At 36.2% G+C, this 25,495-nt stretch overlaps 1 protein-coding gene across 2 annotated transcripts in view; it reads left to right on the forward strand.

Moving 5' to 3' along the window:
- Nucleotides 1–25,495, forward strand: part of CPD (carboxypeptidase D) — a 61,054-nt gene that overhangs the window by 2,476 nt on the left and 33,083 nt on the right. For both annotated transcript variants that reach the window (XM_084862834.1, XM_084862835.1), the window contains exons 2-7: nt 4,567–4,814; nt 19,752–19,894; nt 20,811–20,980; nt 21,826–22,175; nt 22,620–22,811; nt 24,589–24,756. In XM_084862834.1, coding sequence (XP_084718960.1) covers nt 4,567–4,814; nt 19,752–19,894; nt 20,811–20,980; nt 21,826–22,175; nt 22,620–22,811; nt 24,589–24,756 — 1,271 coding nt within the window. The remainder of the gene's footprint in view (nt 1–4,566; nt 4,815–19,751; nt 19,895–20,810; nt 20,981–21,825; nt 22,176–22,619; nt 22,812–24,588; nt 24,757–25,495) is intronic.

Below are 25,495 nucleotides of genomic sequence, written 5' to 3' on the forward strand. Positions count from 1 at the left end.
CATCTTTTTTTTTAATCTTCACCTGAGGATATATTTTTCATTACTTTAAGAGAGAGAGAGAGAGAGAGAGATAGTCCATTGCCTCCTGTACATGCCCTAACCAGGGATTGAACCTGCAACCTGGGTATGTCCCCTGCCAGGAATCAAACCCACCACCTTTCTGTGTACAGAACCACGCCCTAACCATCTGAGCCACACTAGTTAGAGTGACTTTAATGTATATCTTATTATCAGAAGCTGTGATGGCCAGGGTTTTTCCTAAATGATATATCAAATTATCAAATGCACTCTTTGCCTTGCCTTTTTTTTTTTTTTTTTTTTTTTTTAATTCCTCACTTGAGGATATACTTTCATTGATTCTGGAGAGAGAGGAAATGAGAGGGAGAGAGAAACATCGATATGTTGCCTCCGGAACACACCCTGCCAAGAAATGAACTGGCAACCTGGGTATGTGCCCTAATTGGGAATCAAATCCACAGCTATTCAGTGCACAGGACAATGTTCCAAGCAGCTAAGCCATGCCCGAAAGATCCATCACAGCGTAAGTGACCTGTTTGAAGTGCCCTGTCACCACCTTTGCAGGGATGTAAATTCTGTGGCTAGAGTCGTCAATCAGTGTTGGTTCTGCTCTGATCAAAAATGAAAATGAGCTTTGTCTTGGTGCAAGTCACCGTGAAGCTATACAGAATTTGAACTTTAAATTTGGAACCCAAAATTCACACTCTGGTTAACTCTTTTACATCCCCAGTATTTAATGATTATAAGTTATGGACTGGACCAGCTAGTTCAGTGAGAGGAGCTTGTGAGGATTTTAAAAGCTCATCTGACTCATTTTGTTCTATGATTATGGACTACTCTAACCATACCCAACCATTCTTCAAACATGTAAATGAAAATGAGAAGAGAAAGTAGGTGACTATAGGTATAGGGTGACCATAGGTATAGGTATAATCTTCAAAATTAACTCAAAATGCATGTTCTTTCATTAGCAGAGGACACTGATGTGGTTAAAATAAAAAACAAGCATACACACAATTTGAGACTGATGCCTAATTATAGAGAGTCAGCTTTATGAATAGGAAGTTTAAAAACCACAAGTATTAGTCTGTATGGGGAAATTACCTTTTTCAGTGTATTTGTGAAGTCATTTGAATAGTATTCTTGTTATCCTATTCACTTAGCTTTATTAGAAATAGATTTTTGTTACTTTGAATGTGTAAAATTTTAAGACTTACTTTCTCCTGTTTAGAAAAGTGAAGTTTATTTTCTTTGTCTCACTTTAAACCATCCAGGGGATGTTTTTGAATTATTGATCATTGAGACATATATTTAGGAAAATATACAGATTTTAACTTATTTAAATATTTTATTTCTTACTTGACTCCTATATTTTTTTTTGTCACACTATATATCTTTAATTAAAGATACCTACTTAGATTATAATGGATTAGCATATACATTTTTTTGTCATCTTTGTGAAAAGCATTATATTGGGAGATGGTGCAGATTACTTGTGGAGGGTTGTGTGTATATCTGCAGTTTCTTCAGTCTAAAAGTTTATCAGACATAAAATTCGCTTAATTTTTAAAAGTTATTTATAGGATTACCTATAGAATATAATAGAGTTAACTTAGAGACTTATATTTTAGTATCTATAGATTCTTGTTTATAATATTTATAATATACTTAGCAGCTACTTTAAATCTTATGCACGGAATGATATATGATGCTGAAGTCAAGAATAGTAATTGATTTCAATGGAAACCATACATACCTTTCAAATAAAATTGGGTTGATATGCAAAGTTGGTTTGACAAAGAATGGCAATAGTACTTTTAAAACTGTAAATAGAGTAAGGAAAATCTAATAATTGAATTTTATCACTCTCTTGCATATATCATCCCGTGTGCAAGTATATCATTGTTCTGTAATACCATATTTGGTTTGACTGTTTTAATAATATTTCTAAGAAGTGTTGCAAGAATTGTTGAACAAAGAAAAAAACAGCATTTAGTAGAGAATCTTGGAATGTCATTTTAATCGAAAATATGTAATTAAAGTAGCATGTTTCAGTTATTTAGGATATTTAGTCATTTTATTTTACTAGAATACAAATGTCTTGAGGGCATTTTTGTGTTTGTTTCTTCATGGAGGTATTCTCTAGTGGATAGATGGTTTGGCACATAGTTAACACTCAAGGAAATTTGTTGCTGAAAGAATTGCCTGAATTGGGCCCCTTCTTGTAACTTTCCCAAAGTTGGGGAGTGAGAAGGGAAGTCTTTGGCATGCAAACCAGAAAGTAAATTGTTAATACTTCCAACTATGGAGGAGGGATATGTAAGGTGGAGTTAGAATGTTAGAATATGTAATTAGTTTGTTTTTTTTTGGCGGGGGTGGAGGGGGGGGGGGTTTGTATCATTGTGTCATCCAAGGTCTGGCACTGGTACTAGGGAGTAGAAGGATAGTCTGTAAGGCAGTGATTCCCTAAACAGTTCACTCTGTAGCAGTGAATTCCAGTTGTTTTCAACACTCTTCTACTGCTTACTGCTCTCCAAAGAAGGAACATTTGTTGAGCAGGTGCTATAAAGCAGTTGTTTTGCTGGAGATGTTTTCATGTGTATTATTTTACTTAATTCTCACAACAACCATTAATCCCCATTTACAGATGAGAGAGAAACTAGAGTTCAATGAATGTAAAGGCAGTAACTTTCCTGGTCATGTTTTTAGTGAGACAGGTCTGGGAGACAGAATGTTCTTACCCACATTTGGCTGGTTCCATAGCCTGTGTTATTGCCACCATACCAAATGGCATTCTCCTGTGTGTCTGGAAGAGTGCTAATTATAATTATAGTAGTTCTTAATTAATTGCTTTTCATAGTCTATTTTAGTATTTAATCACTGTCTTTAATGGCTAAGTTCCCTCTACTGATGAACAGATTCTGTGTAATTTTCATTGTTTGATCTCCTCTGAGACATCAAACGTTTAGTTTTCTTTCAAGCGTATAGAAATAAATGTTATTTATCAACTCCCTTTAGAATTTCTGTAGGTCAGTTCATTTCAGCCACAAAAAGGCAGAAGCGAGAACATGCAGTTTTAAGTACAAAGAGAAAAGTGTTTCATCTCTACTCATAGTGATGATTTGAACTATTACATGAGGGAGAGATGTATACATAGTCTATTTTTGCCTTTAGCTTTCACCATAAAAGGAGTATTTCTGTATCTATAAGTTTGACCAGATTGTAAATGGCTTCACTTCAAAGTAGAAACATAAAAAAGTAAAAATGTTTCTTTTATAGAAGCAGTCATGTCTCCCTCCCTGTCGGTTTATTTTCTAATGGCCCAATCAGGAACCTTGGCCCTAGATAGCTGCTTTTCCAGTGATGCAATGGAGGACTAGCCTTTTATGTGCTCTATTGTTTTTCTCCGATAGCAGCTCAGTGTATCAGGTTCCTCCCCTCACTCCTCACCCCCAGTCTCCTCAGCTGTGGCTTTTCTCTTGAAAATGTGAATTTAGCCCTAGCTATTGTAGTTTGGCTTAACGGATAGATCATCGGCCTACAGACTGAAGGGTCCCGGGTTCAATTCTGGCAAGGGCACATGGCCTGGGTTGCGGGCTTGATCTCCAGTAGGGGACATGAAGGAGGGATCCGATCAATGATTCTCTCTCATTGATGTTTCTATCTCTCTATACCTCACTCTTCCTCTCTGAAATCAATAAAACACATATTAAGAAAAGAAAAATGTGAATTTAGTGTATTGTGATACATCCTGTTTCAAATTAGACTCCTTATCTTAAAAAAGCATGAAAGTTATTAACCTAACGTATTCAACAAATATTTATTTACACCAGGCACACTTTCTATGAAATTAGCACATTATGAAATACATGTTTTAGGTTGAACTATATGAAATTGTCATTTTGTAGGTAAAAAAAGATTGAATACTGGCAAATGCACATTGTTTGACCTAATAATACATGAATTTAGAATTCTCTGAGTAAGACATCTCCTGAAAATATTAATTTATATTGTGTTATCCAACTACTTTTTTAATGATGGGGAAAGGAATTTATTTGAAGTTAATTAGAATTGTAAAAACTGTTTAAAATTTGTTAAATACTTTCTTTCCAGTTATTGTTGTTTATCTACTTATAACAGCTGATAGAGTTGTTTTCTAGGTATCAAAAGAGGTACTGCATTTATTTATGAAAGATATAAAAAAAATTTAAAAAAATTCTCACCTGAGGATATGCTTATTGATTTGAGAGAGAGGGGATGGAGGGAGGGAGGAAAAGAGAGAGAAATAAAATCAGTGTGAGAGAGAACTTTGATTGGTTGCCTTCCATGCGTGCCCTGACCAGACTGAGATATGGAACCCACAGTGTAAGTATGTGTCCTAACTGGAAATGGAACCCACAGCCTTTTGGTATATGGGACGATGCTCCAACCAACAGAGCCACACAGGCCAATGCTGGAAGATGTAACATTTTTAAACACATGGGGTCTTCTGTGTTGGTTTTTGTTGTTGGTTTTTTAGAGATATGTAACTTGGTTTTATTTTCGAAGGTTCGTGCTTTCTGGAAATCTGCATGGGGGCTCCGTGGTAGCAAGCTATCCTTTTGATGATTCTCCGGAACACAAGGCCACTGGAATCTACAGCAAAACCTCAGATGATGAAGTGTTTAAATACTTGGCAAAAGCCTATGCTTCAAACCACCCCATTATGAAAACAGGGGCCCCTCACTGCCCCGGAGAGGAGGACGAGACTTTCCCAGACGGGATCACGAATGGTGCGCACTGGTATGACGTAGAAGGTATGTGGAGCACTGAGTTTGCTTCATTTCCCCCCATTGTTTGTTTAACTTCCTTAAGTAGACTCTTACGTGGAAATGAGGAAACTGAAAAATTCTAATTTTTTAAAACTTTTTTTAGTCTGAAATTTTCAAATTTACACATTGTTTGACCTAATACATGAATTTAGAATTCTCTGAGTAAGACATCTCCTGAAAATATTAACTTATATTGTGTCATCCAACTACTTTTTTAATGATGGGAAAAAGAATTTATTTGAAGTTAATTAGAATTGTAAAAACCGTTTAAAATTTGTTAAATTGATAATACTTCTTTCCATTTGTTGTTGTTGATCTACTTATAACAGCATGAGCAAATCAAAAGAAAACTGCATGAGCACCCCTATATCCTTCATTTCAATTCACTGTTATCTTACCCCACATGTTCCTGCCTGCTCTCTCTCTCCCTCCCTCCTCCACCTTTATTCTCTTTTGTCAAACTTTCCAAAAGTAGTTGCAGATTTCATGACACTGCATATCTAAGAACCTCAGCATGTAGTTCCTAAGTAGAGCGACATTCTCTTATATAACCATATACCATTACTATAACTGAGAAATCAGCAATAATTCAAAACTACCATTCCACATACTAGTATCCATAACTCAAATTTCCTCTGTTATCTCAGAGTATTCTTTATAGCTCCTTTTCCTGCAGATTAGACCCAGCCAGGGTTCAAACACTGCTCTTGGCTCTTGTGGTGTTTTGTTTTTGTTTTTGTTTTTTATTTTTTTAGTTTCCCCAATCTAAAACAGTTAAATCAACACTCTCTTTTCTTAATGATGGTGAATCCTTTGAAGAGCCGATGCCAGTTGTCCTTCAGAACATCCCATATTCTAGACTTGTCATTTTCTTTATGGTAAGATTCAGGTCAGATTGTCCAGGATGACCATTATATAGTTCACATCGTATCAGGAGGCACAGCAGGTCAGGCTGCCGGTGGCCAAGTTCTCTCCATTTTATAAAAAGGCACATTTTCCTTTTGTGTTTTAATTTGTATGGTGATCATGGATTGCTGTTGCTTTTTTAAAAAATGTGATGGTGTATATATATAGATAACTAATTCATAGATATGTCAATCATAAAATTTGCACTTTTACCATTTTTAAATGTAGAATTAAGTGGCATTAATTTATTCATTATGTTCTGCCACTGAATCACCACTGTCTATTTATAAACCTTTTCTTCAACCCCAAACAGAAACTCTGTAACTATTAACCTGTTAACAGGGGAATTCCCTTAAATTTAATTACGCAACGTATAACAGGCACGTACTCTTTCACTAGGACGTGTCAGTAAGTCACGCCCAGAGGATGTAATTTCATATTATTATTATTTTTACTTATACTTAAAATAAATGAAAAGACTATGAAATATATATTTTTTCGTTTATTTATATATAAAGCAGAAAGGAAAATACAAAATTACAAACAAATAGAAAAGAATACCAACAAAAAAATGGAAACATCGAATTAAAAAATTATAAATTTTACAAACAATTATAAAGATTACAAAAAATATATATTTTTTATTTCGATTACAGAACAATAAACAAAAGCACACAAATAAAATAGAAATATTGAGTTTAAAAATTAAAATATAGATGTAAAAATTCAAAACTCAACTTCCATGTGATATATTTTAAAACAATTGTTGATACATAGTGCTACCTTACAATCCGGACACCAGTATGTAGATTCTTTCCTGACACCTTTTTTGTAGCAAACTCGGCATTTCCTGGATTTAGTTTTTCCTATATTGCTTTTCTTTTCTTTTTTTTAATATATTTTATTGATTTTGTACAGAGACGAAGGGAGAGAGATAGAGTTAGAAACATCGATGAGAGAGAGTCATCGATCAGTTGCCTTTTGCACACCCCCTACTGGGGATATGCCCGCAACCAAGGTACATGCCCTTGACCGGAATCGAGCACGGGACCTTTCAGTCCCCAAGCCGACGCTCTATCCATTGAGCCAAACCTGTTTCGGCCCTATATCGCTTTTCATTTGTTCAGGAAAATGCCTTTCAACTAAGCAGGATGGTTTAAATGTAGAGCTGCTTGTTGATGTCTTTGGATGGGTTTTCACTATGTTGTTATCTGCCAATTTCTCTACACACTCTATCAAAAAGTGTAATCGATCCAAATGATCTTTTATCTTTTTTGTATATAATATATGCATTGAAGCAGCACATATCAATTAATCGTAGACAAATTTTTTTATACAATTTTTTATAAAATTTTTTTACCCTATTACGGGCAGCCGTGTAGGCCACAATAACTCCATCTCCCAAATCTACACCGCCCATATTCTTGTTATAATCCAGGACAACATTCGGTTTTTCTTGCCTTCTTCCTCTCTTTTCAATCATTGTCTTTTCGTCATTATGAATAGAACTGAGCATCAATCTGTCTTTTTTATCCTTCCATTTTAAAACCATAAGTTTGTCTTTGAATCTTATGATATGTTCATTTTTCTGTAATTTTTTTGTTTTTATTTCACTGGGGATTCTGACTCTGTTTATCCTCATTGTTCCAACAATGTCTGTATTGTTTTGACACAAGAGTTCAGCCAAATGAATTGACCTATAGAAATTATCTAAGTAAACCTTATACCCTTTATTCAGTAAGTCATGTGTTAACTCCAAAACAATTCTTGTTGAACACGTTCACCACTCTCACTAGCGAAATTATACTGATTCCTTCCGTGTCTTAAATTCATGTCGAGATGTGTATGCACGACTAATACCTTTGTTGTTTGGAAATATACGTCCCGCTGTTTCAGTACGCAACATATATTTCAAGGACGTATTCATATGTCTTACCCGTACCCGATATTGTTTATGTTTGACGTATTTATACGTCCCGCTCGGTAAACAGGTTAAGCATTAAGTCCCTATTTTCTTCTCCTCCCCAGCGCCTGGTAATTGTTTTTAATTGTTCAGTTTACAGTTGACATACAATGTTTACTAGTTTCAGGTGTATGATATAGTGATTAGACATTTATATATTGGTAACTTCTAATCGTTCTAGAAATTTCCTATCTCTATAAATTTGCCTGTTCTAGATATTTCATGTAACTGGATTCATACAATATTTGTCCTGCATCTGGCTCACTTCATTTAGTATGTTTTTAAGGTTCATCCACTTTGTAGCATGGATCAGAACTTCATTCCTTTTTGCGACTGAGAAATATTTAATTGTTTATGTCACATGTGTCAAACACAAGGCCCGCGGGCCAAATCCAGCCTGCCAGGCCTTGCAATGTGGCCCGCACCGCGCTGTCATCACTGCACTCCGCTGTCAGTTTATGACATTGTCAGTTTATGACTGTTCAGTAAACCATTCGGCCCGCGATTTAGGCTGGATTTTAGATTTTGGCCCCTTCTCTGATTGAGTTCGACACCCCTAGTTTATGTATACTACATTTCCTTCATCCATTCATCTGTTGATGGGCACAGGGTTGTTTCCACCTGTTGGCTACTATGGATAATGCTGCTATGAACGTTGGTGTATAGTATTTGTTTGAGTCCTTGTTTTTAAATATTTTGGGTATATATACTCAGGAGTTGAATTGCTAGGTCATATGGTAATTCTATGGTTAGCTTTTAAGGAATCACCAAACTGTTTACCATATTGGCTACACCATTTTATATTCCCACCAGCAATGTACAAGGCTTCTGTAATGCTATAATTAAAAGAATAGTTAAAGTAAGTTTGGGTTGTGTATCTTCCCTTTAAATGTTATAAAAATAGCTACTGTTGATTTTAAAGTTTTGATATCCTCTGAAGAATTAACTTTTTTGTTCTTAATATACAGACTTAGACTGTTTGTTTAAGAGTAACCAGAAAGAACATGTCATCCCATAAAAATGTCATCAGTATAAACTTTCTCTCCTCTTAGAATTTGCCTGTGATGAAATGCCTTCCGTCTTCCTTTTGTTTTTATTGGCAGTTAGTCACATTATAAAATATCTTATTATATTTCTCTTCATGTGCCTTTACATAAACTTGAATTACTCTGACATTTTATGTCAAGCTATGTGTACCCAGATTGGGATCTATGTGTGAGGACTCCATACTTTCTAGAGTTTCCTGATTCCAATGGTTCTTACTTAGAGTGGGGCAAAAGTAGGCTTACAGTTATTCATATGGAAAATAATATAATAAATAATCCAAGAAGAAACTCTGTTTCATGTATTCACAACTGTCATCGTACCTTTGCCCTGCCCTGTATACAGCAAGCTTCCACAACGAGGTTTAAAATATTTAGAAGTAAAACTTTCTGCCGATAATAATTAGAGGTGATTTGAAAACCACTTAAAATTTTTATAGAGAAGGGACATGCTTTAATTCCATTTCAGTCTTTAAATATATTTAATAAAACCTGACTTCATGAACTAGTGGTTTTATGACATAGTTAAGGTGCTGCTCCGTTATTTGAGATATTATTTAAAATAATGGGTTAAAAATAATTTATCCTGTTTGGAGAAAGTTGTAAAAGGATAGGAAGTAATTTCTAATTAACAATTGATTATGGGAGATAAATCTATGTTATACTATTTTAAAAAATAAGTGTTATGTCTTCACAGTAAGATTATTTGGTTAAATCAGCTAACAGATTTTTCTCACTCTGCAAACATCTGAAGAAGTTAAATTTTGATGCTTCTATTTTTATTGTTTTCAGGAGTATCAACTTCTCTCCCTTTTTAGCTGATTCTATGTTATATTATCAAATGCATTTTATCTTATGTTATTTCTACAATAGCTAATTCTTATCTCTTCCCCCCTCAGCAAAAGAGCTGTTTCATTATTTTCGGCAGGCCAAATGCATTGTTTATCTTATGTGGGACTGCATAAGTAAGATGATGTAAGATGTTATGAAACCTTGTGACTAGGCTGTTTTCAGACCCGGATGTCTTGGAGTATTTTTATTGATGCTTTATGTGATGTACTTAGAAATGTAGTTTACTGAAGTATGATTTGTAGAGCTTAAGGTGAATGTATTGTTCTAGTCCAACCCTTTTGCATTATAGGAAATCAAGGGCTCAGAGAAGAAATATTTTTTACTAACTTGTACAGCATTCACTTAGCAAGTATTTACTGAGGATCTGCCATGTCCCATATACTGTCCTAGGTGACGGGGATGCAGTGGGAGCAGATCAGAAACGATTCCTGCTCTCATGGGTCAGACAGCATGCTAGTAATAGCAGTGTGGATGTGAGGTGACCTGGCCCATCTCATCACTCAGCACATCTAGCTGCCTTTGTGGGTCGCCCTGGCTTCTCTCAACCTGTCTCTCAGACCTGCAGGCTCCCCCTAGGGAAGGATCCTAATAAGGCTTCTGAATAGTTGTGCTCCCCTGCTAAAGCTTGTTATTATCAGAGCCTACGCTGGGCTTACTCATGTACCAGGCCTTCTTCTTCAAACAAACTAACAACAACAACAACAACAAAACAAAACCGCAGTGTGCTGATTTATATGCCTTTTGTCTGCCATTCTTTATTATGCTTTTCCTTCATGGAAGACAAAATAACCTGATGATTTAGTATGTTTATTCCAAAGTAAATTTAATGAAATGAATTGTAGTTTAGGTCAGCTTTTAAGAATTGCCCTCTTTAAACTTATAAAACCTCAAAAAGGACAACTAATCCCGCTATTTTCCTGAAAATAGGAGGACTCGAAGGCAGTGTATGTAGTGGCTAAGAGCAGAGTTTTGGAGTCCTGCTTGCCTTGGGTTTGAGTCCCATCTCTGTCATTAAGTGTGTGTGTGTGTGTGTGTGTGTGTGTGTGTTTTCTCTTTAGCTGTGAGTGAAAATTGGAGATGGTACTTGAGAAATGGGCAGTTGAGAAATAGGCTTTGGAGCTTGACAGGGAGGTGAAGATGATAAAAGAGATTTAGGAGTTATGAGATATGTGGAAAGCATATGGCAGTGTACATGATTTTGAAAATTGAATTGATATTGTTTCCTGGCATAATTTAATTGCTTGGAACCAGAAATTTACACACACACACACACACACACACACACAGAGTTATGTACTGTATAATTATGTCTAGTTCAGTAACAGACCACTTATGTGACGGTGATTCCATAAGATTGCAAAAGAGCTGAAATAGTGATGTTGTATCCATTGTAACATCGTAGTGCGTTACTCCTGTGTTTGTGGTGGTGCTGGTGTAAGCAAACCTACTGCGCTGATAGTCATATAAAAGTATTATGTACTGTACAGAATTATAGTACAATACATGATACTTTATAAGGATAATAAACAACTATGTTACTGGCTTATTTATTTACAATGTAGTCAAATCTCAGTTCTCGAACATCTCCCATCTCAAACAGTTTGGTTCTCGAACAGTTTTTCATGGAAAATACCTTGGTTGTGGGAAAAAAAACTTTGGTTCTCAATCAGACAACCTTGTCATGCTGATACCTGTATGATTAGTCATATGTTTTGCATATGAGAATGCATGAGTTTGAGTCAGTTTACCGCTAAACCTCACATTGTTAACATATCGAGAAATTGTGCTGTGAGTAATTATTGAGAAATATCACCCTGACCAAAAAAAGTAGCAAACCAGGTGATAAACTTGTTCAATGACAATGCAGTGCTTCACTTTAGACAGGTGTTAAAACGCAGACAAAAACAAAAAAGTCATTGGATAGGTTTTTAGTGAGACAGAGACCCAGGGAGCCCGAAGCAAGTTCTAGTGGAGCAAAGACACAAAAGTAAGAAAGAACCCAGAACAACAGCTACCTGACTTTTTTGTTTCTGGAAGGGGATTCCCCTTCCAAACAGTAACATCCCTCCACCCCTCTACCCCTCCATCCCTTCTTTCCTCTTCTCCATATTCAATCATCAATAGTTCTCAACATTAAAGGTAAGTTCTAATGTGTATATACATTTTCATTTTTTCTATTATACACTTCCTTTTTATTAAATTTTCATTTACATTTTATGTCCTTTTTTAGATTAGACATGCATTAGACATGTAGTGTATATAAGAAAGGTTAAAACAGGGAATCATTTGGGGGGTTGGAAAGGATTAATTCCATTTGCATTATTTCTAATGAGAAAAAATGATTCCGTTTTCTGACAAATCGCTTTTCGAACAGCCTTTCGGAATGAATTAAGTTTGAGCAACTGAGGTTTTTACCTTTTTAACATTATTTTAGAGTTTACTCTTTCTACTTATAAAGGAAAAGTTTGCTGTAAAACAGTATGCCCTGTAAAACACCAGCAGCCTCATACATCTGGTGTTTGCTAAGTTTCTTGATTGCATCATTTTCTCTTGTGTTTGATTTAATCTCGTGCTGTTTTGTATTGTAACATGATGTACAGGTTTTTAGCATAGGACCAATAGGCTGTGCCACATAGCCTAGGTGTGTAGCAGGCCAGACCGTCTAGGTTTGTGTAAGTACACCCTATGATGTTTGTACAATAAATCACCTAACAACACATCTCTCAGAATGTATACTCATCATTAAGTAGCACATGACTGTATATCTATCTAAGACTGTATATATATGAATGTATGTATATATCCACACACATATATGCACTTACACACACACACACACACACACACAAATGGGTGCTTTTTTACCTCCAAAGTGAACGCACTTCTGGCATTTCATACTGGAATGTTTTCTTTAAAGAATGCTGATGGAGAGAGAGAGAGAGAGAGAGAGAGAGAGAGAGAGAGAGAGAGAGAGCGCGAGCGCGCGAGAGCGAGCTGATAGTTCAGCCCTGGCTGGTGTGGCTCAGTTGATTGAATGTTGTCCTGTACCCTGAAGTGTTTTCTGTTCAATTCTCAGTCAGGCACATGCTTGGGTCTCAGTCTCAGTTTCTAATGGGGGCTGTGCAGGAGGCAGCCTATTGATGTTTCCCTCTCACATCAATGATTATGTCTCTCTCTTCCTCTCCCATTCTCTCTCTCTAAAAGCAATAAAATATTTTTTTTTTTAAAAAGAATGGTGATAGTTCAGATATTCTCAGCTGGTTGTTCATGTTTTAAGAATACTATTGATAAACAAATGTGCATTAATAAAATGCATTTGGTCTTGTCTGATCTTATACATTAAAGAGCTGATTGGATCTCATTCTTCCTTTTTTTTTTTTTTTTTTTTTAATCTGAGTGCCACCTAATTTAAAAGGAAAACAAAAGGTAAAACAATACTCAAACAGAATATTTCCTTTAATAAACTGAAATATAGCCTAATATAATATTTGACCTCTAGGAGCAGTACAGTTGTGTATTTGGTAATGTGATCCTAAAACTTACACGAAACTAAGACTTACATGAAAGATTGAGAACTAAACACTAAAAAGGATTTTAGGATTTGGCCCCTAAATCTTCAGATCTGATGTCTAAAATTAGCTATGCTTACCCCTCTTTCCCCCCCCCCCTTTTTTTTTTTAATTTGACTCAGGTGGTAGAGCTGGAAGAGACTTTTTTTTTTTTTTAGTAAAAAAAAGGAAAATTCTGTTCCAAGAGCTGTGTGTGACTGTTGACTTAGTTAGGTAAAACTGCAAACAGATGCAAGACGGTAACTTAGTTTAACTTTATAGAATCATATCACTAGCAAATATATATTCAGCGGGAGTGGTGAAGGAAGTAGATTTTCATAAGATAAGTTTCTCAATACAAAGACCAAATTCAGTTAAGAGTTGGTCAAATGAAGTTGTATTTAAAGATCAAGAATATGGGGGATTTTTTTTCAATGGCAACCTTTGTTTTTTTCCATCTATTTGACCCAGATGTTACACTTAACAATTTTTATGATCATGCTAATTAGCTTTTAAAAATATCTTAAAGATTACAAAACCATCACTTAATAACTCAATATCCATAAATAAATTATTCACAAAACACAAAGTTGTGAGAACTTCTCACTATCCGTTAAAGTAGTTTTATTTAAGAAATAACAATAAGCTTCAAATTTAGAGTGGAAATGGCCTAGCTATATTTCTGCATTCTAAAGTGCTTCTTCTAATGAAAAAAAAAATACATTGCAGTTTTTTTTTTTCTCTAAAAGATTTATACGATTCTTGTGTAATACAGTTTGATACATTATAGTTGGCCTACTGAGGCAAGTTAAAAAAAACAAAAAACTTGCTGTGTTTATCTTAACACTGAAGTGTTGACTATACTTTTTCAATTGGCTTTCTGTTTGAAACATGAGTGTGAATCATTAGTGCCCCAACTTTGAATGAAGGGTTGAATGTCTTTAAGGGCTACCCATTCCCCCACACTCCTCCCCCCAAACACTAGATCTCTCTGTAATAACAGTAATGGGGACTGCTTCCCATTATAAAGAGGAATTGGGTGTCTTAAAGCATGTGGAGACTAATTGTGAGACAAATTGATTGAAACAGTTGACTGGGTATGAGTAGATACTTTAATCAGATAAACAATTAGTATTGATCACAATTTGTTGTAGTATTGGACAGATTCCTAATGGTTAATAACTTTTAGCCTTGTTCTTTGACTTTGATTAAAAAACGAAAGCAGCCGAAACCAGTTTGGCTCAATGGATAGAGCGTCAGCTTGGGGACTGAAAGGTCCCGGGTTCGATTCTGATCAAGGGCATGTACCTTGGTTGCGGGCATATCCCCAGTAGGGGGTGTGCAAGAGGCAGCTGATTGATGACTCTCTCATCGATGTTTCTAACTCTCTATCTCTCTCCCTTCCTCTCTGTACAAAATCAATAAAATATATTAAAAAACAAAAACAAAAAACAAAACCGAAAGCATTATACTTTTCCTAGTACAGTGATTGGCAAACTCATTAGTCAACAGAGCGGCAAACTACGGCTCGCGAGCAGCATGTGGCTCGTGAGCCGCAGTTTGCCAACCACTGCCCTATACATTGCATTTAATTTATCTGAGCATAGAAAACTTGGGATAAGTAGGAAGATTTAAAAGCAAATTTTATACCTTTTATATATACATACATTTTTTTTGTCAACTCCCCCTCTGAAAATAGGATATAGTCTAAATCAACAGTTTTCTCTTTTTTTAATCTTCACCCAGGGTTATGCTTTAATTTTGATAGAGAAAGGAAGGTGGGGGGGGGAGGGGGGAGAAAGAGAAAGAGAAATATCAATCAGTTGCCTCCTGCATACACCCTAACTAGAAACAACCCCCAATCTGGGTGGGAATCAAACTCGAGATCTTTACTTGTATAGATGATGATCTAATCAACTGAGCCACCTGTCTGGGGCTACCATTTGTTTTCTTTATCATTGAAGTTCCAAGTTTTCCTCTGCTATCATTTCTCTTCTGCCTGAAGAACGTTCTTTAGCATTTCGTTTAAAGCAAGTCTGCTTGGGGCAGATTCTTGTTGTTTTCCTTCACTGCAAATGTCTTTTTGCCTGAATTCTCTGAAGGATATTTTCACTGAATATAAAACTCTGGGTTCTGGCTTGATGATTTTGATTATTTTTCTTTACTTTTCTTTTTTATAAAGAACATTTTGTACCTTCTGGCCTCCAGGACCTCTGATGAGAAATTCACCATCATTTGAATTGTAGTTCTCTACTTTAAAAAAAAAAATTTCCCTTTATATTTAGTTTTCATGGTTTGATTGTAAGGTATCTAGGCATAAATTTCTTTGAGTTAATCCTGTTTGGGATTTTCAGAGTTCTTTGAAATGTAAGTTTATGTCTTTTGCCAAATTTGGGGAGTTTCCTGCCATTATTTCTTCAACATTTTTTTCGCCATGTCACATTTTTTTCTCTCCTTCCAAGATTAATGACAAGAATGTTAGACCTTTGGTGTTATCCCTAAAACTTTCTTTTGTTTTATTTTTAATTTCTTTTTCTTTGTTGTTCTAATTGGGTAATTTCTACTTATCCATCTTCAAGTTAACTCCCCTGGTCATTTTCATTCCTCTATTGAACTTATCTAGTAAATTTTAAAATTTTGGTTATTGTAGTTGTGATTTCAAGGGGAAATGGGATAGATGGAGGTGGAAGAGAGTATATGGGGGATAAATGTTATGGAGAAAACAAAATAAAGAACAAAAATGAAATTTCTATTTTGTTCTTTTTTTATGCCTTCTGTTTTATTTGTTTTAGTAACAAATTTCAAGAATGTTTACTCTTCGCTCTAGCTGGTTTTGCTCAGTGGCTAGAGCACTGGCTTGTGGACTGAAGAATCCTGAGTTGCATTTTGGTCAAGGGCACATACCTGGGTTGCAGGCTCCTCCCCAGACTGGGCCCTGGTCAGGGCTTGTGCAGGAGACAACCAATTGATGTGTTTCTCAAACATCAGTATTTCTCCCTGTCACTTCCTCTCTCTTCCACTCTCTCCAAAAATCAATGGAAAAATACCTAAGGTGAGAATTTAAAAAAAGAAAAAAGAAAGAAAGGGAAAAAAAAAAAGAATGTTTACTCTTCCTAAGAGCATGCCTATTATAATTGCTTTAAGGTTAGTCTGATAATTCCGACATTTGCGTCATCTTGGGGTTGGTATCTATTATTTTTTCCTTGTGAGTTGTTGACATGTTCATGGTTCTTTGAATGCCAAATAATTTTGGATCATATCCTGGACATTGTGAATCTTACAATATCTGAGCCTGGTTTAAGTATTACAAAAATAGTAATTTTTTGTTGATTTGTCCCAGCAGTGAATGGTCCAGTTAGGTTTTGCAAGTTTTGATTCACCTTCTGGGGGCTGTGATTCTAGTATCAGCTCAGTTTTCAAAGCCTTTGCACTGCCTTTTCAGATCTGCCTGTGTGTGTAACACCCAGCGACCAGGGCAGTGGGGCATGGGCAGTGGTCTGTACTTTAGTGCTTTGGTTGTGCTGTTTAGAGTCAGACCCACATGTACATTTCAGGATTGAGCCCATGAGCTCATAGAAAACGTTATGGAATCCCTTTTTTGAGCCCCCTGCTCTCTATAATCTCCCTATGGTCTGTGGTTTCCAAGGTCTTCCAAAATATATGATAAACCCACGAGAGGATGTACAGTATCATTAGTTAACGGGATTACAAGTTAAAACCACAATGAGATACCACTACACGCCCACTGGTATACTTAAAATTGAAAGAGCTGAGCAGTTGTTTGACCATCTTAGGTGAGTCGCAGAGCAACTGGAACAGTCATACAATGCTGGTGGGAACGTGAAATAGCCACTTTGGAAAACGGTGTGATCTTTGGGACTAATGACTACTGAATGTAATTTCCTCCTTTGGAAACTACATTAAAAAACAAACTTCTATCAACTGAAGGACTTGTGTGCATGCATTTAAGCATAACCAATGGAGGAAAAACTATGGGGAGGGGAGGGCATGTTTGGGAATGGGGGGAGTGGGGATTGGTAAGGTATGTACACATATAATATTTTAATTAAAAAAGCAATGCTTATTAAAATCCATTTTCAAAATTGAAAGAAAAAAAAAACAAAAAACTTCCCTGCCCCCTATACTGAGAATATATTTGTGTGAGTCATTGAATTGGAGCTGGCTAGTTATAGTCCTATTGAAGTTACTCTAGAAAGCTGACTATATAACACTATTACTGTAAATGTAGTCTTCTTCTTGCTCTTAGCTATTATTTTTTAAATTGCTACTGAAGTTAAACAATTAAGGGACAGATAAAAGAATGGCAGAATTATAGTGTTATAAATAGTCTACTTCACTGCTTCAGGCATAATTTTAGGAAATGTGAGTTTGACCATTTTTGCAATTTATCACAGCAATTAAGTTTTACCTATGCAAAAAACTTAGATTAGTTCACTTGCATTGCTCTGAAATTGTTATTTTTATGTGTTCTGCTTCCTCATTAAGACTCTAAACTCTGAATGAAAGTATGTTTCTTATTTATAAATCTCTATAATCTTAGTATAATGTCTTATACATAGTGACCATTGTACTGTGATTAATATTATAATAAAATTGGAAAAGATTAATAAATATGTACATAAGCATGCATACGTCCATATGTTATAAAAATTGAAAAAGATTAATAAATATGTACATAAGCATGCATATGTCCATATGTATACATACAAGTGAAAGTTAGCAAAGATAATTATAGGTCAACTATGACTAAAAGTGACTAGCATCACTTAATTATTAAATATGACTGGATAGGGATATGAAACTCAGCATCTCACTGGTTTCCTGTGAGACGCAAAGTGAGTACAAGATACTAGTAACTAGAAAAAGAGAAGGCCCAAGGATGTAACCTTTTTTTTATAAGGAAAAAAAAAAGGTTACAGAGCTGTGGTGGTTATAAACTTGCATATATTCTGGAAAGAGAACGTCTATTTGATATCTCACATAGATGCATAATGGGCACCTCAAATTTAATACATTCAAATTGAGTTCCTTGGATTTTATTTACCCAAAGGAGTTGAAAACATATCCACACAAAAGCCTGCATACAGATGTTTATAGCAACTTTATTCCTAATTACCAAAACGTGGAACCAACCAGGATGTCTTTCTGTGAGTGAATAAATAAACTGGTGCATCCAAACAATGGCATATTATTCAACGCTAAGAGACATGAGCGATTAAGCTATAAAAAGACATGGAGAAACCTTAAATACCTATTACTAAATGAAAGAAACAAAAGTGAAAAGGCTACATAGAGTGATTCCAGCTATATGACATTCTGAAAATGGCAAAACCATATGGAGATAGTAAAAAGATCAGTGGTTGGCAAGGGTTAGTGGGGAGAAAGGGATGAATAGGCAGAGCACGGAGGATTTTTAGGACAGTGAAACTACTCTCTGTGATACTATAATGCATCTATGTGGAGATATCAATAGACTTTCTCTTCCCAGAATACATGGAAAATGTGGCATTATACATTTGCCCAACAAGAGTGAACCCTAATATAGTAATGATGTATTGGTGTAGGTTTATCAGTTGTAACAAATGCGCCTTCTGGTGGGGTGGGGGTGGGTAGTGGAGACTATGCATGTGTGGGAGCAGGGAGTATAGGAGAAATTTTTGTACCTTCCACCTCAGTTTTTCTGTGAACCTAAAACTGCCCTAAATAAAGTCTATTGTAAAAAATCAAATGATTTTTTAATCTTCACCCAAGGATACGCTTTTATTGATTTTGAGAGAGATAGGAAGGTGGGTGGGGTGCAAGGGAAGAGAGAAAGAGAAATATCAATCAGTTGCCTCCTGCATAAACCCCAACCTGGGTGGGAATCAAACTCAGGAACGATAAGGTAATACAATAGGCTTTCTACGGAATGAAGGTGTGGGCTTACAAAGATGTAGAGATGGTGGAGGTGGCTGACTGTGGGTGCTTATTCCCCTTTTTGCTTCCATTAAACACATTTTGAAAGGGTTTGTTAAGTCTTTTGTTTTTTTCCCCCCAATGTGTGTAGCTGCCCCACTTTATATACAGCCTTTTTTTTTTTTCTTGTGCCAACTTGATAAAGGGAACTATAGTTAGAATAGTAGGCACTTAATAATGCTTTGGCATAAATGTCCTTGACAACTTTCAAATAACATCCTTTCTGTTCTGTCAAAAATCTTAACCTCTCTGTGCCTCACATCTGTAAAATGGGTGAAACAGTAATAACTACTTCTTATAGTTGTAAAGATGAAACGTTAATACACATAAAGCTTATAAAATATGTCTGACATGTGAAGTTATCATTATTGCTATTGTTATTAACTGATGTGTTCATACTCTTCAGAACTGTTTATCCTATCAGTCAGATATACTTCCTTTATATATATTCATCTTCAATGTATATGCCTTTAACCTTCCTTCTTAGTCTCCTCAGTAATTCAAGAACTGTCTCCAGTTTCAAATAATTTAATGAAAAGAAAATGTATAGATGCAGAGATGGCAGATTTAACTTCTTTGGTCTTCGTGAGAGTAGAATCCTGAGAGTAAGCTTACCTTTTCCTTCTTGTTACAGGTGGTATGCAAGATTATAATTACATATGGGCCAACTGTTTTGAGATCACATTGGAACTGTCTTGTTGCAAGTACCCACCTGCTTCTCAGCTTCAACAAGAATGGGAGAACAATCGTGAGTCTTTGATCACATTGATTGAAAAGGTAAAAATAGTGATTGGAAGGTTTGAAAGGTTGGGGTATGGAAATAATGGAATGAGTAAGGGGGGAATTCAGTTGCATATGAATAACAATCTATTAGATAGCCTTCATCTGTTTTTATTATTTAAAATTGTAGATTATCTTTAAAAAGTATGTTAGACTCTATTAGAACATATTCTAGTTGTACCTCCTTGCCCTCTCCCCCAGCTCTTTTCCTCCTGTGAGTTTTCTTTAACTGTCTTAGAATGCTTTGGTAAACTGAAATAATAGTCAAATTTGTACTACCATGTTCTTATAATGTCATGTGATTATACTTGCTAGAGGACCTTTACCACTATATGCACTATGAACATAAATTTAATTTAAGCATCAGACAGGCTAATACACTATTGGATCTAACAGAAATTATCACTTATGCCAGGGGTCTTCAAACTACGGCCCGCGGGCCACATGCAGCCCCCAGGGGAGTCTGATCCTGCCCGCCAGGTTTTTTTTGCAGTGAGCGCAGCCAAGGTGTTACAGTAGGAATTAGTAGTTCATATAGTCCGGCCCTCCAGCTCTCTGAGGGACCATGATCTGGCCCCCACTTTAAAAAGTTTGAGGACCCCTGAGTCTTATGCTTTGTTGCAAAAATTGGAAGTCTAGCTTTGAGGAGAGGAAATTTCAAAAGCACATTACCAATTTTCAGATTTTTAAGATTTTTGACATTTTAGATTTCTGACACATATAACTTAAGTTCAAGGTTTAATATTTTTGTCTGTAGTTTATTTAACTTGGAGGGATTGAATAAAATATTTCAGGGAGATAGAGTTGCCTTATTTTTTTAGGAATTCTTTATCAACACAAAAAGGTTATATTATTCTCTTACCTTCCAAATTGATTGCCTCTGAGCAGTCTGCTTTGATTCTTGTTTTTTTAGGTCCACATTGGAGTTACAGGATTTGTTAAAGACTCAGTATCAGGATCTGGCTTAGAAAATGCAACCATCTCAGTAGCTGGTATTAATCATAATATCACAACGGGCAGATTTGGTGATTTCCACAGATTACTTGTTCCTGGGACTTACAACATTACAGCAGTTTTAATTGGGTAAGAATTTAAATTATACTCTAAACACCAAACCTTTGTTTACATCTAAGACAGAAATATAGTCTAGGAAATACTATTTATTGTATCTGGCTTTTATCTTTTCCTTATTTTCTGATTCTCCTCCTTTTATAATGAGAAAATACTGTTGTGGAGTCTTTTGTCACATAGTCTAATAGTACAACTGGATAGGAGGCATAATTGTAAAATTGAGGGGAAGGACAGTTTTAAAAGCTTGAAAAGATGGTCAGCTGTGTAAAGCATTGCTTTAAGCCTTAAAGTTTAAGGCAATTGAATACCAGAGTATCAGAAGCTCTGAGCTTTGTGAAAGACATTTTGAGAGCTGTCTTTATCACTATCTTTCCAATATATGAAATTAATAGTTTCTCACCTTCCCTGGAAACCTTTCTGTAAGATCAGTTTGCTAAGGATTAAATTAATAATCTTTAATTTAATTTTTAACTTTCCTATTTGGAATAGTTGGAATGTCAGTTTAATAAGGCACTGCAAAGAATTGGATAATTTATCTCTTCTTTGAGTATGATAGCAATGGTGACAGTAGATTAATGAACTCCATCTTTCAATTCTGTCCTTTGAAAGTGCTTTCTTGCAAGCCTAATCTGTGGAACCTGGAAGATGGTAAGAGAAATAGTTCTTTAAAGACATAATTGGGGAGTCTGTGATAATATCCTAAAGGTCTTGAATTTACACATTTATGTTTATTTAGTTGAGTTTTGGCAGACCACTAAGTGCTAGAGTATGGTGAGTAGTATGCTTTTATAATGTTAAAGCAGTGTGTGTTTTACTTTAACTCCAAGCCATCTACTTTTTCAAATATTTTTTTTTAGGTATATGCCACTGACTATTAATAATGTAATAGTGAAAGAAGGACCAGCTACAAAGGTGAATTTTTCCCTGAGGCCAACTGTGATCTCAGAAATCCTTGACACAACGGAGGCTGTAGTAACTGCGAGCACAGTTGCTGTACTTAATCTTTCTCCTGGAACACAATCCTCCCACCAGCCAATTCAGCCAAAGGACTTCCGCCACCACCATTTCCCTGATATGGAAATCTTCTTGAGAAGGTTTGCTAATGAATATCCCAACATCACCCGGCTCTATTCATTGGGAAAATCAGTAGAGTCAAGAGAACTTTATGTAATGGAGATATCTGATAATCCCGGTATTCATGAACCAGGTAGGTAGTGTGGTCTTACATATAATTTTAGTAGTGCCTCTCAAATCTATATACTATAATATTGCTATATTTTGTCTGAAAGGTCACTTATGGTATGTGTAACTGGAACAAAGAAATGTAACCAATCTTGCCAGAAAAGAAGAAAATTCATTTAATAACCCCTATTAGATACAATATTTTACATACTGCATAAATTATATTCTTTCTGTTAATGGTATTTTTATTTTCATAGTATATAGCATATATACATGCTTTGAGTCTGCTTAGACATATGTATTAGTAAAGAAGCTGCTTTATAAGATGCTTTTCCCTGCTTCTTTGATTGAAAGATATCTTTTCTTAAATTTTTGGCTCAGTGTCTTTGCATATGTTGGGGGGAAAGTAAAGAGAGTTCATAATAAATGGAAAGGGAAAAAGTCTTCTACATAATTACTTTGTTTTCAGGTGAACCAGAATTTAAGTACATTGGAAATATGCATGGAAATGAAGTGGTGGGACGAGAACTGCTATTGAACCTTATTGAATACCTTTGTAAGAACTTTGGAACAGACCCTGAAGTTACAGATTTGGTTCGTAGCACTAGAATTCACCTGATGCCATCCATGAATCCTGATGGGTATGAAAAGGCTCAGGAAGGTAAAGAATAGCTGTTTATTAATGTTTAATCTTTTTTTGTTACTGTATGGTACTAGAAGCCCGGTGCATGAAATTTGTGCATGGGGCGGCTGGTGCGGGGGGTGTCCCTTCAGCCCAGCCTATACCCTCTCCAATCCAGGACCCCTTGGGGGATGTCTGACTGCCAGTTTAGGCCCGAAACCAGCAGTCGGATATCCCTCTTACAGTCCTGGACTGCTGGCTCCTAATTACTCACCTGCCTGCCTGCCTGGTTGACCCTAACTGCCCCTCCCTGCCGTCCTGATTGCCCCTCACTGCCTCTGCATGCCAGCCTGATCGCCCCTTCCCTGCCGACCTGGTCACTCCTGACTGCCCCCATGCTGCCTGGTTACCCCTACTGGCCCCCCTGCTGGCCTGGTTGCACCCAACAGCTCCCCGCTGCCAGCCTGGTCACCCCAAGCAGCCTGCTTGTTCAGTTGTTTGGTCGTCCCTCATTAACCCCCCTGCCAGCCTGGTCGTAGGCAGCCATCTTGTAAGGGCATGAGGGTCAATTTTCATATCACCTCTTATTATATATAATGATTATTTGGGGGTAGAAGAGAATTTGAACTAATTGTTTTCCTCGAATTTCTTCATAATTGGTTCCAGCTTTTGTATTCTTATAAGACCAGTTCATTCAACAATAATGTGATCAAGTTTATATTTAATGAAGTTCTTTACCTTGATAATTTCTCTTATTTACTAAAAATAGTTAAGATTTTTACAAATTGTTCCATTTTGAGACTGATTCTCATTTAGTTATTTCAGGAACCTTTTGAGTCCCAAGTTCTACTCCCCATGCATGTTCTAAATCTGCTAAGTTATTAATTTCCCATTTCTTTGCCTCCTCTGGGCTAGCCAATCTCTCCTGGGGCCTGGAAAGCAACTTCTTCACACAGGCCACCTTTACAGACTCCATCTTTCCCAAGCTGTGGTTCCTTCCAGCAATGGTACCAGTGCGTAGCGTAGGTACCACATATGAATATGCAGCCACATGACTTATTACTCTCACTGACTAAACACTGAATCAACTACTGAATAACCAGGTTAATATATATATATTATAATTCAAATTCTCTCCCCAAGGACCTCATCCTTTGTAGCTTCACAAATTCCTTTCACATTCCTCCCTTGAGAAAGGTAGAACTACTTACTACTAGTAAGCCCTCCAGTGTGTCTTCTTTATGCACTTCCTTTTTTTTCTCTCTCATTGTAACAACAATAATAGGGCTCCCATCCCATATCAAAATGGAATAAGCTTAAAGTGTAACCCTTTCTCCCCCATCAGGTTAAACTTCCAACTATATCCTTGGCTAACTTTACCTTTTTGTGATTACATTCATGTGATCCACAATTTTCTTATTTTGAAGTGGTCTGTTTCTTTATGCTATTTTAGTGACCTGCATACCAGTACAACAGAGTCCCTCTGGGATCAGTCATGCCCACTCAACATTGTGATCATGTGATCACAATGTCATTGTATGTCTGTTGACAATTGACCAATACTTTATTATAACGTATATACTAGGATGTTTTCCCCCTCAAAGTATGACCAGAGGGCATAAGTGAAAAGAAAATGGTTTTACTTCTCTGCTCAAAAGATTTGGAAGAGGTGAATTTTTTAAATGTATAATGTAAAAAAGATGAGAATTTTAATTATAGTGTGATTGGTCATAGTGAAGCCTGATGTGTTCACACTAAGCAGTATGTGTAAAATGTAAGTAAAACATGACTCAAATTTGAATCTTGTATCATATAGGAGATTCAATAAGTGTAATTGGCAGAAACAACAGCAACAACTTCGACTTGAACCGAAATTTCCCAGACCAGTTTGTTCAGATCACAGATCCAACCCAACCAGAAACCATTGCTGTAATGAGCTGGATGAAGGCCTATCCATTTGTGCTGTCAGCAAACCTGCACGGAGGTAATAGCAACTTGATATTCTACTAATTAAGTCTCAATGAGAGTATTTGAAAATCCTGGTGAAATTTTATATGTTTAATAGACTATCTTAAAATGGGTATCCTGTTATTGCTTTTATGGCAGACAATAATGAAGTTCCCTTTCATAACTTTTAAGCCCATTTCCTACCTGTTTTGCCCCTTCCTCTCTCCCCCCTCCTCCCATACTCTTTCCTCCCCACCAATTCTTCTTTTTCCCTCTCTCTTCTCTTCTCCCTTTTTTTTATCTCGCTCTCACTTAGTTCTTCAAGTGCTTTATATTTACCCCTCAGAAGTGTTTTATATTTGCCCCTCTCATTGGGAATTTGATAACATTTATCATTTATACAAATTAAAACACTAACAGATTCAAATGTTTAGTCCTATTTCTCCCTAAAGTTGAATAATAAACACTTTTATGTAAATTTAAATTTTGACATTGTCTTACCATTACTTACTACAGTGTTTTTCAACCTTTTTTGGGCAAAGGCACACTTGTTTCATGAAAAAAATCACGAGGCACACCACCATTAGAAAATGTTAAAAAAATTTAACTCTGTGCCTATATTTACTATATATAAAGTAATTCTTGCCGGGACCGGTTTGGCTCAATGGATAGAGCGTCGGCTTGGGGACTGAAGGGTCCCGGGTTCGATTCCGGTCAAGGGCATGTACTTTGGTTGCGGGCATATCCCCAGAAGGGGGTGTGCAAGAGGCAGCTGA

Source organism: Pipistrellus hanaki (genome assembly GCF_964339955.1).
Source record: "Pipistrellus hanaki genome assembly, chromosome: 16".
Taxonomy (NCBI): domain Eukaryota; kingdom Metazoa; phylum Chordata; class Mammalia; order Chiroptera; family Vespertilionidae; genus Pipistrellus; species Pipistrellus hanaki.